We start from the raw sequence: 14,337 nt of genomic DNA on the forward strand, positions 1-14,337 counted from the left end.
GCTTCTGAGTAGACGCAGCCATTCTGGAGTGAACCTGAGCTTCTGGCCTCCCCCTTCTCCCAAACTCACCCTCAGCAAACTACACCCACACATCGCTCGCTCACTACTTCCCAAAATAGTTTCCCTTGAGAAGAGGCCCCTGGACGCTTGTGTAGCTGACTTGGTGCTGGGAAGCCTGGACTTTCCCCACCCCAGCTCCTTGGCCTAGGGAGGGGGGAGGGCGTGACTGGGGTGGGTGATTATAGCTGAGTCCACCATGGCTTTTGATCTTAGAATGTGTCCAGCTTGGTGCTTAGTTCCCAAGGATCCAGGAGGGGTGATGGGTCAGAGGCCTTCGCTCTCCTTACCCTGGGCCTTCTTCTCTAGCATCCTCTGTCCTCTGTGCTGTGTTCTTTTTTTTGTTTTCCTTGTCTTAGTGATTTAGTAATTAATATGATTGTAAGATAGCAGGGGTACAGTTTCACACAGTTCCTGCCACCAGAGTTCTGTGTCTCATCCCCATCCACTGGAAGCTTCCCTATTCTTTATCCCTCTGGGAGTATGGACCAAAACTTTATGGGGTGCAGAAGCTGGAAGGTCTTCTGGCTTCTGTAATTGCTTCTCCAGTGGACGTGGGCGTTGACAGGTCGATCCATACCCCCAGTGTGTGTCTGTCTTTCCCTGGTGGGGTAGGGCTCTGGAGAGGTGCATTTCTGGGACACACTGGAGAGGTATGCTATGTGCCCTTTCTCTGCAGCTGGGTGCGGGAGTTTCTTAATGACGAGAACAAAGGCCTGGATGTGCTGGTGGACTACCTGTCCTTTGCCCAGTGTTCTGTCATGTGAGTACCTGGGGCTGGGCTTGGGGACCAGTTTGGGAGGACACAGCCATTCTGGTTAGATGAGGGCGGGAGAGGCTGCGGCAGGGAGGAGTCCAGAAGTCAGTGTGGGATGTCTGGCGTCAGTAAAGAAAGCCCGGTGCCTGGGGTAGAAGATACCTTGGGGAAGCAAGAAGGGAGCACTATGGAGTAGAAACTCCCAAGTCAGACAAAGCCCAAAGGATTAAAATGCCAAGTATCAAGCAGTCCTAGAAAATGACCCTGGTGGGAGTCGCACAGCGGGATAGGCGCACGTGGTGCAAAGCACAAGGATCCCAGTTCAAGCCCCTGGATCCCCACCTGCAGGGGAGTCGCTTCACAGATGGTGAAGCAGGTCTGCAGGTGTCTTATCTTTCTCTCCTCCTCTCTGTCTTCCCCTCCTCTCTCCATTTCTCTCTGTCCTATCCAACAATAATGACACCAATAACAACAACAATAAAACAAGGGCAACAAATGGGAATAAATAAATAAGTTAAAAAAGAAAATGGCCTGGCTTCTGGGAAATACCCTACTGAGTATTATTTGCCCTTGGGGAGACCTGAGCCTTCAGGAAGCTGCCTTGAGTCTCCTTTTGTGAGAGGATCACCACAGACCACCCCAGGAGCGATAAGCATGACCCTTGACCCAGATGGAAAAGGAAGCACTTGGGAACCTTTCCCAGGCAGGCTGGGGGCTTGGAGGTAGCTAGAGGCCAGTGTGGAAGGAGTAAGGCCGAGTGTGCAGCCTCTCATGGTGGAATTGAAGGACCAGCTATCGATGTGCATAAGGCATTTCGGGCACCTCGTTGTGTTTGGAAGATACTACACGCTGTTTTTACTTTTTTTTTTTTTTGTCGCCATTTTTCTTGGGACTGCTTGCATGACTACACCACTCCTGGTGCCATTTGTGTTTCTGTTTTTATTCTGGGGATTTGTTTGCTTGTTTGTTTTCTTTTAACAGAGGGTGGGGGTTGGCCTCCAGTATTATTCAACTTTCATGGAACTTCCCACCTGCAGGTGGGAACTGTGGCCTTGAACCCCGGTCTTGGTACATGGTAACGTGTGTACTCTACTGGGTGAGCCACCACACAGCCCCATTGTTACTGTTGTTTAAGGCCATATATTCACCACAGTAACCTGGCCCTGTGGAAGGAAGGGTGAGAGTGCTCATTCATGGGGTGACTTAAGGCAGCTCTTGGCTTCCAGCCTTATCCCTGATGGAAGTTTCAAGTCTTGGCAGAACTCAACCCTCACCTAGACTTTTGCTTTTCTTGCTCCTGTCTCTGCCTTGCCGGTCCTTCTCCTTTGTCCAGTAGGCCTTTAGCCCCTTCTCTCTAGAAATTCAAACCCATGCTGTCCTGGGTTTGGCCTCAGTCACTTTTCCCAGGTCCTCCTCTGCTAAACGCAAGAGTGGCGCATGCCCCATTCTCAGCCCGCAGAAGCTCTGCCTCATGATCTGCCTATCCTTTTCAAACCTGCTCTTTTTATAGCAAGCAATGAAAAACATTTGCTGAAGTGAGGTTTTTTTTTTGTTGTTTTTTTTTTATTCAGAGTTTTTATAGTAAAAAGATGTAGATCATTTTCCCAAATAAGCCTATCTCATTTGAAGAGCAAACAGATTCCAGCTGCTCAAAATCAAAATACTCTGGAGCCTCCGCCTTATAGTGTGTGTGCTGTGCCTGGAGTCTGGCTCTGAAAGAAAGACTGGAGGGGGCGGAGAGGGAGAGGGAGAGGGAGAGGGGAACAGTTGAGAGCAAAGGAGTGGAGTCTGTGGAGGCAGCTCTCTGTAAACTGGGTAGGTGTACAGCGCTACAAACTATTACCGATGAAGGGAGCCACGGCAGGCTGTTTCCTGACGGCAGACTGATGTCTACTTGAGTGTCTCGTCAGCCCTCTCCTGACCACGGGGACCTGTTCCTGCTTCCTTTGGAACATCTAGGAATCTGCAGATAGCCCTTCTTATTCAGAAGGCCATGGCCCCTCTGCCTTTGACCCCAGGGCTGAGCATATAGGAATAGGACGCCCACCCCTGAGGTTGGGAGAGCAACTGTGGGGCCCCAGGGCAGGAAAGAGCTGCAGACTTACTTCTCGGTGGTGTATGCATATGTCCCAGTGCGGGCATGTGCAGGAGCAGACACTGTGTGCTTAAAATCTTAAGCTGGTGGGAGTCGGGCGGGCGGTAGCACAGCAGGTTAAGCGCACGTGGCACAAAGCGCAACAACTGGTGTTAAGGATCCCGGTTCAAGCCCTCAGCTCCCCACCTGTAGGGGGAATCACTTCACAGGCGGTGAAGCAGGTCTGCAGGTGTCTATCCTTCTCTCCCCCTCTCTGTCTTCCCCTCCTCTCTCCATTTCTGTCTGCCCTATCCAACAACAAACGGCATCAGTAACAACAATAATAACTACAGCAATAAAAAACAAGGGCAACAAAAAGGAAAAATAAAATATAAAAAAAAAATTTTTTAATCTTAAGCTTGTGTCTTCGTTCCACCCCCCCACCCCCACCATGCTCACACACTGATAGTGAGAGATGTTTGGTCCCAGACAAATGACAAAACGAGGAACTGCCCAGGGGAAACCAGTCCACATCTTCAACCTGAGATCTTTTTTTTTCCCCTGGGAAGACTGGAGTCCAAGGAGTCTCAATGCCAGGAAAAAACCCAGGAAATAACACACACCTGGTTGCTGAAATCCAGCGGCAGGAAGGAGAGTTCTTAGGGCTGTCATGGTATTCCAGCCTGCTCTGGGTTTGCCAGAACCCGCATTCCTTCCGTCCACACCCGTGCTCATAGCCCAGTCCCAAAACAAGCCCCTTGGGTGTCTACCATTTGCCAGCCTGGAAGATTTGCACTGGCCTGCACCCTACCACCCTCTGCAGCCCAGATTCTCCAAGGGGCCCACTCAAGGCTGGGCAAGCAGAGAAGCTGCCAGCTCCCTGTGTCGCTTTGTGCCTATGAAGTGGCTGGTCTCCGTCAGCATTCCTGTTTCAGGCCCCTTCCAGCACCGCCTGTGTCTGCTGTAGCTTGTGCCGTGTTGGTGGCTCTCTGGACCAGAGCTGGTGTCCGCTGCCCAGTTCTGTTTTCTCTTCTTGCTGCCCTTGCTTTTTGTTGACAGAGGAGGCTCCCCCAGGGGGCTTGACACTGAAGTGCTCTCGTGTGTGCGCCTGTGTGTCCTTTCCTGCTCCAGGTTTGACTTTGAGGGTCTGGAGAGTGGTGACGATGGTGCATTTGACAAGCTCCGGTCCTGGAGTAGGTCCATCGAGGACCTGCAGCCACCCAGCGCCCTGTCTGCCCCCTTCACCAACAGCCTCGCTCGCTCCGCGCGCCAGTCTGTGCTCCGGTATGTGTGCTGCGCTCTGCTGCCTGCCCCCACCCGCGCCCCCTCCCAGCTCGGGGCACCGCGGTGAGTGCTCATGCCCATCCTCCACTCTTGCTTCCAGGCTCAGCTCTCTTGCCCTCTGCCTGCCAGTCTGTCTCTGGTCTGTCCTCTCTGTCTCCTTGACTCTGCCCAGCGATCTGTCCTGGGTAAGTATATCACCCTCAGCTGTGCCCACCCCATCTGGGGTTCCAGTTCTGCCCTCTCCTCTGCCCCCTCTGGGGGTCCCTTCATTCCACATTCTCGCTCTTCTGTCTCCGGAGCCTCTCAGGCAGAACAGTGCTCACCTCTCCTGTCTGTTTCCCTCTGGCGGCTCTGCCCTCCGGGACCAGCTCCACCTCATATGCCTGCTGTTCTGCCCTCTTCCTTCGGGCCTTTTCTCTCCAAGGTTGTACTTGTCCAAGTCTTAAGCCCTGTCCTGCCAGGAGGCGGGTAGCCAGACCAGATGACATCTCGGACCCCCTTCCCCCAGGGATACTTTCCTTCAGGGTCCGGGCCCTTTCCGCAGTTTGCCTCTGGTGCCTGTGTTTCCCTCCCAGCCTGCTCTGGGCCTCATTCTCCTCAGTCCTGCATGAGCAGCTACCGTGTGTGCTTGCTCTTTCTTTATGAAGCATCATGGGATGCAGAGAGGGTATGGCACCCAGCCAGAGTGTCCTTCTAAAGCTTGGGGAGGGGGTTCTGTGTTGCCTTTTGGGGGACATACAGGTGGGGTGGAAGATAAGGGGATCTTGCAGATATGTTGAAGATGCAGCCTCCAGGGAAGGAAGAAGTGCCTCCTGGGCCCCTGGAAGGCTGCATGCCGACTGGTCTGCATTTCAAAGGGCCTCAGGGCTTGGGCTAGTTGGGGTCCTGATTATAAAAGCAGATTGCTCCTGTCAAAGGCCCAGTCCAGGGCTGAAACAGCGGGGAATCCTGCTGCCTGCACACCCTCTGGGGGGCAGGCTGCTCCTCCCCTCTGCTGCCCGGCCGGCCCCCGCAGCTCACCGGCCACTCCTGTGCAGGTACAGCACGCTCCCCGGGCGCAGGGCCCTGAAGAACTCCCGCCTCGTAAGCCAGAAAGATGACGTCCACGTCTGCATCCTCTGTCTCCGAGCCATCATGAACTATCAGGTGCGGTGACAGCACCCGCTGTGGGCTCTGCCTCTTGTCTCGGTGCCTAACTAGAAGGGCCAGGAGAGACAGCACTAGCTCGGCAAAGCCCAGTTGGCTGGGGGGAGTGGGGAGGGGCGGGGTGCAGTCAGGCAGACTCAGCTGGGCCCTGCCTTCCTCACCAGCGGGACCCCCATCCTTTGTCCCTTTCCCTGGCTACAGTATGGATTCAACCTGGTCATGTCCCACCCCCATGCCGTCAATGAGATCGCGCTCAGTCTCAACAACAAGAACCCAAGGTGAGTTCCCTGCGGCCCTGCCCTGGGCTCTGAAGATTGGGGGTTCACTTTACTACAGTTCCCTCACTTCTGCTGCAGGAGGGGTGTCCTTGGCCTCCACACCTCACCAAGAGCCTGTCCCTTTTCACCCAGCTGGAGTGGAAGGGAGCTGTGTGGCGGCCTGGTGTGGGGCTAAGGTTTCATCTCCCTTTTCAACCCTTAGGACCAAAGCCCTTGTGTTGGAGCTCTTGGCAGCCGTGTGTTTGGTGCGGGGAGGTCATGAAATCATCCTTGCTGCCTTTGACAATTTCAAAGAGGTCAGTTTCCTGTATTCATGAGAGTGTGTGTGTGTGTGTGTGTGTGTGTGTGTGTGTGTGTGTGTGTGTGTACACACACGTACTTAGCCAAGCAGCCTGCCTTCCCCTTCTTTTTTTTCTCATCAAAGCTTCAGTCTTACTAGACTGCATGCCAGGAAAGTTCCTGACTGGCCATAGGAGGATGCCATTAGCTAGCTGCAAGCTGCAGGCATCAATCTAGTAGTCCTACCTCACCGAGCCTCCAGGGCACCCAGAGAGCTTGTTAAATGTACTGCCCCTGGGAGACCTGAGTGTGTCCTCTAGAGTCCAGGCTCCACCATGGTCCTCAGCAGTCAACACACTAACAGCCCAAGCAGGAGGCAGGCAGGGTCCTCTCTGACAATTGGCTGTTGCTGCGGAGGGGAGAAGGAGCTCCTGCTTGGAATTTCCCCAGCCTCTGACCTGGCGACACCACCTCCATCTGCATGACATGGGATTCCTCGACGTACAGCCACAGCTGCTGCTTCCACCTCTTCCTCTGCTCTGGACCTCTTCCCTAGCAGCCATTGTTCGGGCCAGGAAACAGCTCTTCCTCCTTGAAGCCTGAGGCTCAGAGGAATCTCTGGGCTCGTCTTGTCACAGGGGCCTTCCTGCACCCTCAACTCCCTCCTGCACCCCACTGGGACCTCATAGCCTCCTCCCGCCTCCCTTCAGCAACTTGGCAGTAGCAGACATTTGTGCTTCTTCTTGGCTGGACATGGGCCTCACTGAGCCCCTTCAGCAAGTTGGTGGGGGACGCAGGGCAAACGCCAGGCCCCAGGCCTTCACCAGTAGTGTGCCAGCGGCCCCCTGCAGAGACAGCGGTAGTTAGACTTGGTCTGAACTAGTCCCTTTGCTGTGATGTTCCTGGAGCCAAAGTGTGGGGTCTGGAGCTCTGCCTGGGACCTATCTTTCACTGAGAACATTTACTATTTAGGTGTGCAAGGAGCTGCACCGCTTTGAGAAGTTGATGGAGTATTTCCGGAATGAGGATAGCAACATCGACTTCATGGTGAGGAACTGGGCCTGGATCAGCAGTGTGCCCAGCAAGGCCACGTGCTTCTTGTGAGGAGGGGCCTGGCCAACAGCAGAATCTAGAATGAGCCCCTCTCCTCAGTAGACACACACCCCTGCCCAGACAGGAAACTCCTGAAAACTTGCATTTATCTCCTCCCCGCTTTTTATAGCCTTCTGGTCCCTGAGCTGGAGCCTTTCTGAGCTTCTTTCCCTGCCTCAGGCTCTGGCCCAGCTTCCCTTCCTCAGCCAAAGGTCTCAGCTAAGTAGTGTTGTTTCAGGAAGTAACTGCAGAGGTACTTACACAGAGCGATGTCTCCAAGTACATCCATTGATCATGTTACTCTCTCCCACACACTGAATATTAAGTTTGATCTTTTTGGAGTTAAAATGCTTGTATCGGGCTGGGCAGTAGCACGGCGGGTTAAGCGCAAGGACCGGCTTTAGGATTGCAGTTCGAGCCCCTGGCTCCCCATCTACAGGGGGGTCGCTTCATAAGCAGTGAAGCAGGTCTGCAGGTGTCTGTCTTTCCCTCTCTGTCTTCCCGTCCTCTCTTGAGTTCTGTCTGTCCTATCAAACAACGACAACAATAACAACAACAATAATAAACAAGGGCAACAAAAGGGAAAAAAATAACCTCCAGGAGCAGTGGGTTCGTAGTGCAGGCACCAAGCCCCAGCAGTAACCCTGGAGGCAAGAAATAAATAAATAAATAAATAAATAAATAAATAAATAAATAAAATTGCTTGTGTCAATCCCCAAAAGACTTGACTTTTTATTGTTCACTTCTTCTGATTGTCCACATGAGCATGGGTCTAACAGCTGTCCCCCTCCTGTCTTCTTTTTTTTTTTTTTTTTTTCCTCCAGGGTTATTGCTGGGCTCGGTGCCTGCACCATGAATCCACTGCTCCTGGAGGCCATTTTTCCCCCTTTTTGTTGCCCTAGTTGTTGCAGCCTCGTTGCGGTTATTATTGCCATTGTTGACGTTGCTTTGTTGTTGGATAGGACAGAGAGAAATGGAGAGAGGAAGGGAAGACAGAGGGGAGAGAAAGACAGACACCTGCAGACCTGCTTTACCGCCTGTGAAGCGACTCCCCTGCAGGTGGGGAGCCGGGGGCTCGAACCGGGATCCTTTTGCCGGTCCCTGCGCTTTGCGCCACGTGCGCTTAACCCACTGCGCTACCGCCCGACTTCCCCCTCCTGTCTTCTGTGCCTCTCTCTGCCCTTCCTGCCTCTGCATCTCCGGGCTGCTGCTTCCTCAGGTGGCCTGCATGCAGTTTATCAACATCGTGGTGCACTCAGTGGAGGATATGAACTTCCGGGTCCACCTGCAGTATGAGTTTACCAAGCTGGGGCTGGAGGAGTTCCTGCAGGTGAGCTGGGCTCAAGCCCTCACTGGGTGAGCACTGGGGGTTAGAGGCCCAGCTCGCACACCACCAGGGGCTGTTCCTTTACAAGAGCCTAGTGGCAGACGTCCCTGAAGCCCTTTCTGTCTATGGTGGCCTGGCATGCAGGTCCTCCCCCAGAAGCTCTGCCAGCAGCTCCCCAGGCAGGTGGGCAGGACAGGCCTCAGACCCCCTGAGCCTCACGCTCTAACATCGATCATGGAGGCGATGAGTCTTTTCAGGAGACTCTCCTGCTCACGTGCCGGCTCCCCCAGTTGCCACCCCCTCTGCTCTTTCCTAGAAGTCAAGGCACACAGAGAGCGAGAAGCTGCAGGTGCAGATCCAGGCCTACCTGGACAACGTGTTCGATGTGGGGGGTCTGTTGGAGGATGCTGAGACCAAGAACGTGGCCCTGGAGAAGGTGGAGGAGCTGGAGGAGCACGTGTCCCATGTAGGTGGTCCTGGCAGAATGCTCTAGGGAGCGGGCAGAGGGCGGGGCAGCTGAGTTCCAAGACTCTGGAGCGGACCTGCTTCAGGTTGACTCCCCTCTCTGCCTGGCCAAGGCACATGTATCAGAACACACACTGACGCTCCCAGGCTGGCTGTAAGGTGTCCTGGGCTTGAGAGCCAGGTGTGGCCATTGCTTTGTGTCTGTTTTATGCAGTCAGAAGTCATGGGTCATGTAGCCTTTGGAGCCTGGGTGTAGAATCCAGGCCCTGGCTGGAGTTCAGGCCTGTGCTGAGTGTCCAGACTTTAGGGTCATATTCCCGAACCTCCTCTCCCCACCGTGCAGCTCACAGAGAAGCTTCTGGACCTAGAGAATGAGAACATGATGCGAGTGGCAGAGCTGGAGAAGCAGCTGCTCCAGCGGGAGAAGGAACTGGAGAGCATCAAGGTGCCGTGCGACCCCTGATGACCCCGGTGACGCTGGGCAGCCAGGGCTCAGGGAGCTTGCTTGCCCGTCCTGAGTCATGTCTAGTCCTCTAGACTCAGTTTACCCTTGAAGCACTAAGATGAGGGTGGGCTGGTGATTACTTGGTTGGAGAGGGAAGCTGAAGCCCAGGTAGGCCAGGCAGGCATGGAAAAGGGGGAGCACGTGGGGCTCTGCAGGCCGCCTCCTCTCTTCTCACTTCCACAGAGGGGCGGCTGTCAGGGCGACATGAGGGTTTTCTCTAGGTCTCCTAGATGGGGCCGGCAGGCGCTCTGCAGACTTAGCTTCTTCCTGTCCTCTCATCAGATTTTTTTGTTAGTTATAAAAGCATACCCCAACCTACCCTTTCTTCCAGAGGATACAGTTGTGCTGGCCCAGTCGAGAGTCTGAAGCACTATATTGGGGGTCTGGAGGGCACAGGAGTGATCAGGGCCTCTTGTCCAGAGGGGGCTTCCAGCTGAGCATTATTTGAGGGCAAATGAAGGGAAGGCAGTAAGAGGCGCAGGGGGCCAAGAGAGCAGCCATGACAGGCTGGCCTCGCGTCAGGGCCCGCTCCACATGCCTGGGCCTTGGGCCAGTGAGGCAGAGCAGGGCTTGGGTAGAGAGGACCTTCAGGTGCCTGTCGAGAGAGGCTGACTCTGTCTCTTTGCTCTGCTGTCTTCCAGCTTCCCTGGATCCTGCCTGGGTCGCTGCCTTTCTGCTCTGAGCACCTTCCCTAAGATCTGGCTTAGAGACCTCGGGGTCATAAGTCTCAGTCCAGGGATAACCACCATCAGCCCGCTCTGCCCTCAATGGTGTCATCTGCCCAACAGGAGACCTACGAGAACACAAGCCACCAGGTGCATACCCTGCGGAGGCTCATTAAAGAAAAGGAGGAGGCCTTCCAGCGCCGGTGCCACTTGGAACCCAGTGCCCGGGGCCTAGAGTCAGTGGGCAGCGAGGCCCTGGCCCTGGTAGGCCCTGCAGAGCTGAGTGAGGGCATTTTACCCTCTGACCTGGACCTCCTGGCTCCAGCCCCACCCCCTGAGGAGACCCTACCGCTGCCTCCACCGCCAGCTCCCCCCCTGCCCCCTCCACCCCCCCCATTACCAGGTAAGCAGGACCCAGGACTGAGAGGGGTTTCATGTGCACCCATCCCAGAGCCCCAGACAGCAGTGTCTTGCACAGGGAAGAGCTGGGGACAAGGCTGGAGGGGTAGAACGTGAGGGAGCTTCAGATGAACAGAAAGGTGTGTGTGGGGGGGTTGTCTAAGGAAGTGTGCGGTTTCACGATCAGAAAAAAGTGAGGTCAGATTAGGAGAAAGTGTGTCAGAGTGGTAAGACCTGTCTCTGTCACAGTTAGGAAACCTGGTCTCTCAGGCAGATGTTGGGGCCTCCACAGAGTCCCTGGCAGCTGGACCACTTTGCCATCTTTTTCCTCCAGACAAATGTCCCCCAGCCCCACCCCTCCCTGGCGCTGCTCCTTCTGTGGTGCTGACTGTAGGCCTTTCAGGTGAGTATCTCCAGGATTTGGGTGGGGCTTGTCAGGGCCAAGGGAGAATGTCCTGAACCACTGCTTCACTGAACTTCCTCCAAACTAGCCATCCGCATCAAGAAACCTATCAAAACCAAGTTCCGGCTGCCTGTTTTCAACTGGACAGCGCTGAAACCCAACCAGATCAGCGGCACTGTGTTCAGTGAACTTGATGATGAGAAGATCTTAGAGGTAACAGCATCTGGGACCCAGAGGTGTGGGGGGTAGGGCCAGCTCTTCTGACCTTCAAAAGTCCCTCAGACTTGGCCCTCCACGGATAGGCTGAGCCAGCTCCAAGCCCTTCTAATACACTCCTGCCAGGACCTGGACCTTGACCGGTTTGAAGAGCTGTTTAAGACAAAAGCCCAGGGCCCTGCCCTTGACCTCGTCTGCTCCAAGAACAAGACAGCACAAAAGGCTGCCAGCAAGGTGACCCTCCTGGAAGCCAACCGTGCCAAGAACCTGGCCATCACCCTACGCAAGGCTGGCCGCTCAGCTGAGGAGATCTGCAGGGCCATCCACACGTGAGGACCCACTGCCTGGGCCCCATCCCCGCCTCAAGGCGCCTGCCTCCCCTGGGCTCCAGGGCTTCTGACAGAGCTGCTCACACCTCTTTCACCCACTGGCTCGGCCAGAACTTGCTGCATCTGTGCTACATGCCAGGTGCTGTGTAAGGTGCAGGGAAGCAGGCCCAGACTTTGACTCAAATCGTTCAGTGTAGTGGGGACAGTCCAGGAGCAGCCACCAAAGTAGTGGAGAACTGGGAGGTCATGTGGCTGAGCTAGGGGATCAGGGAAGGCTTCACAGGGGGAGACAATACCTCATCTCTGACCTAACGGAAATCCAGGTGACAGGCTAGAGGGAGAAGCGTGGTACTCTGGGAACCAAAAGTCAAATGCGGCGTTAGTGTGAGGAGGGAAGACGGCTAGAGAGATGGGCAGAAGCCTGGCCCTTTGCCCTCCCAGGTCTTACTCAACTGTTCAGACTTCTCCGTGGAAGCAGAGGGATGTTGGCAAAGGCCTTTCAGCAGCTGTAGACTGTGCTGGCCCCATGTCGGAGAGGCTCACCCTGCTTACCCCCACAGAATTAGAGAAGGAATGCGGTGATTGACCGCATGGCCACCTGCTCAGGCCTGAGGCTGCCCCTCTCCTACACAGGTTTGACCTTCAAACACTCCCTGTGGACTTTGTGGAGTGCCTGATGCGCTTCCTGCCCACAGAGGCTGAGGTGAAGCTGCTACGGCAGTATGAGCGGGAGCGGCAGCCCCTGGAGGAGCTAGCGGCCGAGGACCGGTTCATGCTGCTGTTCAGCAAGGTGGAGCGGCTGACCCAGCGCATGGCTGGCATGGCCTTCCTGGGCAACTTCCATGATAACCTGCAGATGCTCACGCCGGTACGACCCTGCCCGCAGCTGCCCCCTCACCCACTGTGTCACACTGGCCAGCGAGCTTACTCAGTTTTCCATCTTACTTTCCAGCAATTAAACGCCATCATCGCAGCCTCTGCCTCTGTCAAATCCTCACAGAAGCTGAAGCAGATGCTGGAGGTGAGGAGGGGTGGTGGCTAGAGGTGCAAGGAACACCTCCAGAGATGAGGAAAAATCTGACGTGTCCCCCCACCCCCCATCATTTGGACAGATCATCCTTGCACTGGGAAACTACATGAACAGCAGCAAGCGGGGAGCTGTGTATGGCTTCAAGCTCCAGAGTCTGGACCTGGTGAGGCAGTGGAGGCTCTCTGGGGCCAGTTAGCCTGAGGAGCGGTGGGTGGCCAGAGCTGGGTGCTAAGCCCTCTCACAATGTCCCCTCCCAGCTGCTGGATACCAAGTCCACAGACAGGAAAATGACTCTGCTACATTTCATCGCCTTGACGGTGAAGGAGAAGTACCCAGAGCTGGCCAACTTCTGGCAGGAGCTGCACTTCGTGGAGAAGGCTGCAGCAGGTGAGGGAGCCTGGTCAGGCAAGCCCGCCCTCATGCCCAGCCCAGGACAATCCCAGGAAATCACGAGGACAGGGGGCTTGGGTCTCTTTGTTTCTGCTTTGTGTTGTCTTCTTTCTGGTGACATCAAAGCTTTCCGCTGGGGCTACCAGTGGGAACCACCCCAAAGGGAGCCTTCCTGTGGGCACCAGGCCTGCCCGACAGCCCTGCCACCTGGTGTAGCAGAAGGCGGCAGGGAGGCTCGTTAACTCTTTACTTCCAACTCCTTCAGTTCCTCTAAACTGTGGAAAGCACTTGGGGGGGGGGGAAGGAGGGGGGGAACCAGGCAGTGGTGCATCAGTTAAGTGCACACAGTGTGTAAGGGCCTGGGTCCAAGCCCCTGATTCCCACCCGCAGAGGGAAAGCTTCACAAGTGCTGAAGCAGGGTTACAGATGTCTCTCATTTTCCCTTTCCCTCTCTATCTCCCCCACACCTCAGTTTCTCTGTCTCTTATCCAATAATAAATTAATTTTTTAAAAAAATCAAGCCCCCCCCCCCAACATAAAGAAGGCAGCTGTTATTTCTGCCTCATTGGTGGAAACAAGGGCATTTGTGTTTTGTAAATCAGGGATCTTTCTGCCTGGTCTTCCCTTTGGAGTCATGACCTCCCCAGCCCCCTCGCCCTGTGAGAGCAGCCAGCTTGCTGTGCCCACTCTACAGGGCTCAGGAAGCAGGGGCATGAGAATCCAGGCATGCCTGTGCCAGGGCAGGGCAGACTTCTCAGTGTCCGAGTGGGCTCAGCCTCAGCTCTGCTGCCCTCAGTGTCCCTGGAGAACGTGCTGCTGGATGTGAAGGAACTGGGCCGGGGCATGGAGCTGATCCGTCGGGAGTGCAGCATACATGACAACAACGTGCTCCGCAGCTTCCTCAGCTCCAACGAAGGCAAGTTGGACAAGCTCCAGCGTGATGCCAAGACAGCCGAGGTGAGCACTGGGCAGGAGCAGGCAGGGCCCCCAAGGTGATTGGGACCTGGCTCTCAGGTCAAGATCTCTGAACAAGGACTCTACAGGGGCAGGGGCACTGGGAGAGCTGGGCAGCTCAGGGAGATGCTCAGTCACTCTGGAAAGCCCACAGGGACGGGGCTGCTTTCTATGAGCCTGCTGGCCCTGTGGGGAGCTTCTCCTTGGCTGCCAGGCTCAGCCTCTGCCCACCCTCCTCAGGAAGCCTATAGCGCTGTTGTGCGCTACTTTGGTGAGAGTCCCAAGACCACACCTCCTTCTGTATTCTTCCCAGTATTTGTCCGGTTCATTCGTTCTTACAAGGTAAGCGGATGTGAGGCTTTTATAGACAAGTTTTTGCTGAGAGAAAACTGGTGGGGGGGGGGGGAGAGGGCTTGGCTTCCAGTCTGGGCCTTTTCCATCTCTTCTGAGTCCTGGGAGGCAGCAATGGAAGCTGGCTACGAGCCTCTTCTTCACTGTGAACTGGTGGGCAGGGTGGGGGCCCAGGCCCTTCCTGTCATTGTTTGGGGGAGGAAGTGCCCCTCCAGAGGGTGGCCACCTGGGGCTAGCAATCCCACTGCCACCCACTCTCCACCCTATGTCAGTCCCTCCCCTCACAGCCTGTGTGAGCCTCACCCCCCCATCCCAACCCCCACCTTCTATGGCTCT

At 55.4% G+C, this 14,337-nt stretch overlaps 1 protein-coding gene across 5 annotated transcripts in view; it reads left to right on the forward strand.

Moving 5' to 3' along the window:
• Positions 1 to 14,337, forward strand: part of FMNL3 (formin like 3) — a 68,655-nt gene that overhangs the window by 51,583 nt on the left and 2,735 nt on the right. For 2 of the 5 annotated variants that reach the window (XM_007528501.3, XM_007528502.3), the window contains exons 5-23: positions 737 to 820; positions 4,020 to 4,172; positions 5,210 to 5,318; positions 5,520 to 5,596; positions 5,799 to 5,892; positions 6,848 to 6,922; positions 8,187 to 8,297; positions 8,611 to 8,760; positions 9,103 to 9,204; positions 10,053 to 10,332; positions 10,663 to 10,731; positions 10,820 to 10,944; positions 11,074 to 11,276; positions 11,910 to 12,144; positions 12,229 to 12,297; positions 12,389 to 12,469; positions 12,564 to 12,693; positions 13,493 to 13,653; positions 13,891 to 13,992. In XM_007528501.3, the coding sequence (XP_007528563.1) occupies positions 737 to 820; positions 4,020 to 4,172; positions 5,210 to 5,318; positions 5,520 to 5,596; positions 5,799 to 5,892; positions 6,848 to 6,922; positions 8,187 to 8,297; positions 8,611 to 8,760; positions 9,103 to 9,204; positions 10,053 to 10,332; positions 10,663 to 10,731; positions 10,820 to 10,944; positions 11,074 to 11,276; positions 11,910 to 12,144; positions 12,229 to 12,297; positions 12,389 to 12,469; positions 12,564 to 12,693; positions 13,493 to 13,653; positions 13,891 to 13,992 (2,410 nt within the window). The remainder of the gene's footprint in view (positions 1 to 736; positions 821 to 4,019; positions 4,173 to 5,209; positions 5,319 to 5,519; positions 5,597 to 5,798; positions 5,893 to 6,847; positions 6,923 to 8,186; positions 8,298 to 8,610; positions 8,761 to 9,102; positions 9,205 to 10,052; positions 10,333 to 10,662; positions 10,732 to 10,819; positions 10,945 to 11,073; positions 11,277 to 11,909; positions 12,145 to 12,228; positions 12,298 to 12,388; positions 12,470 to 12,563; positions 12,694 to 13,492; positions 13,654 to 13,890; positions 13,993 to 14,337) is intronic. The other 3 variants (XM_060195401.1, XM_007528500.3, XM_060195400.1) reach the window with 2 other exon arrangements.

The sequence above is a fragment of the Erinaceus europaeus genome, chromosome 7 (genome assembly GCF_950295315.1).
Source record: "Erinaceus europaeus chromosome 7, mEriEur2.1, whole genome shotgun sequence".
NCBI lineage: Eukaryota > Metazoa > Chordata > Mammalia > Eulipotyphla > Erinaceidae > Erinaceus > Erinaceus europaeus.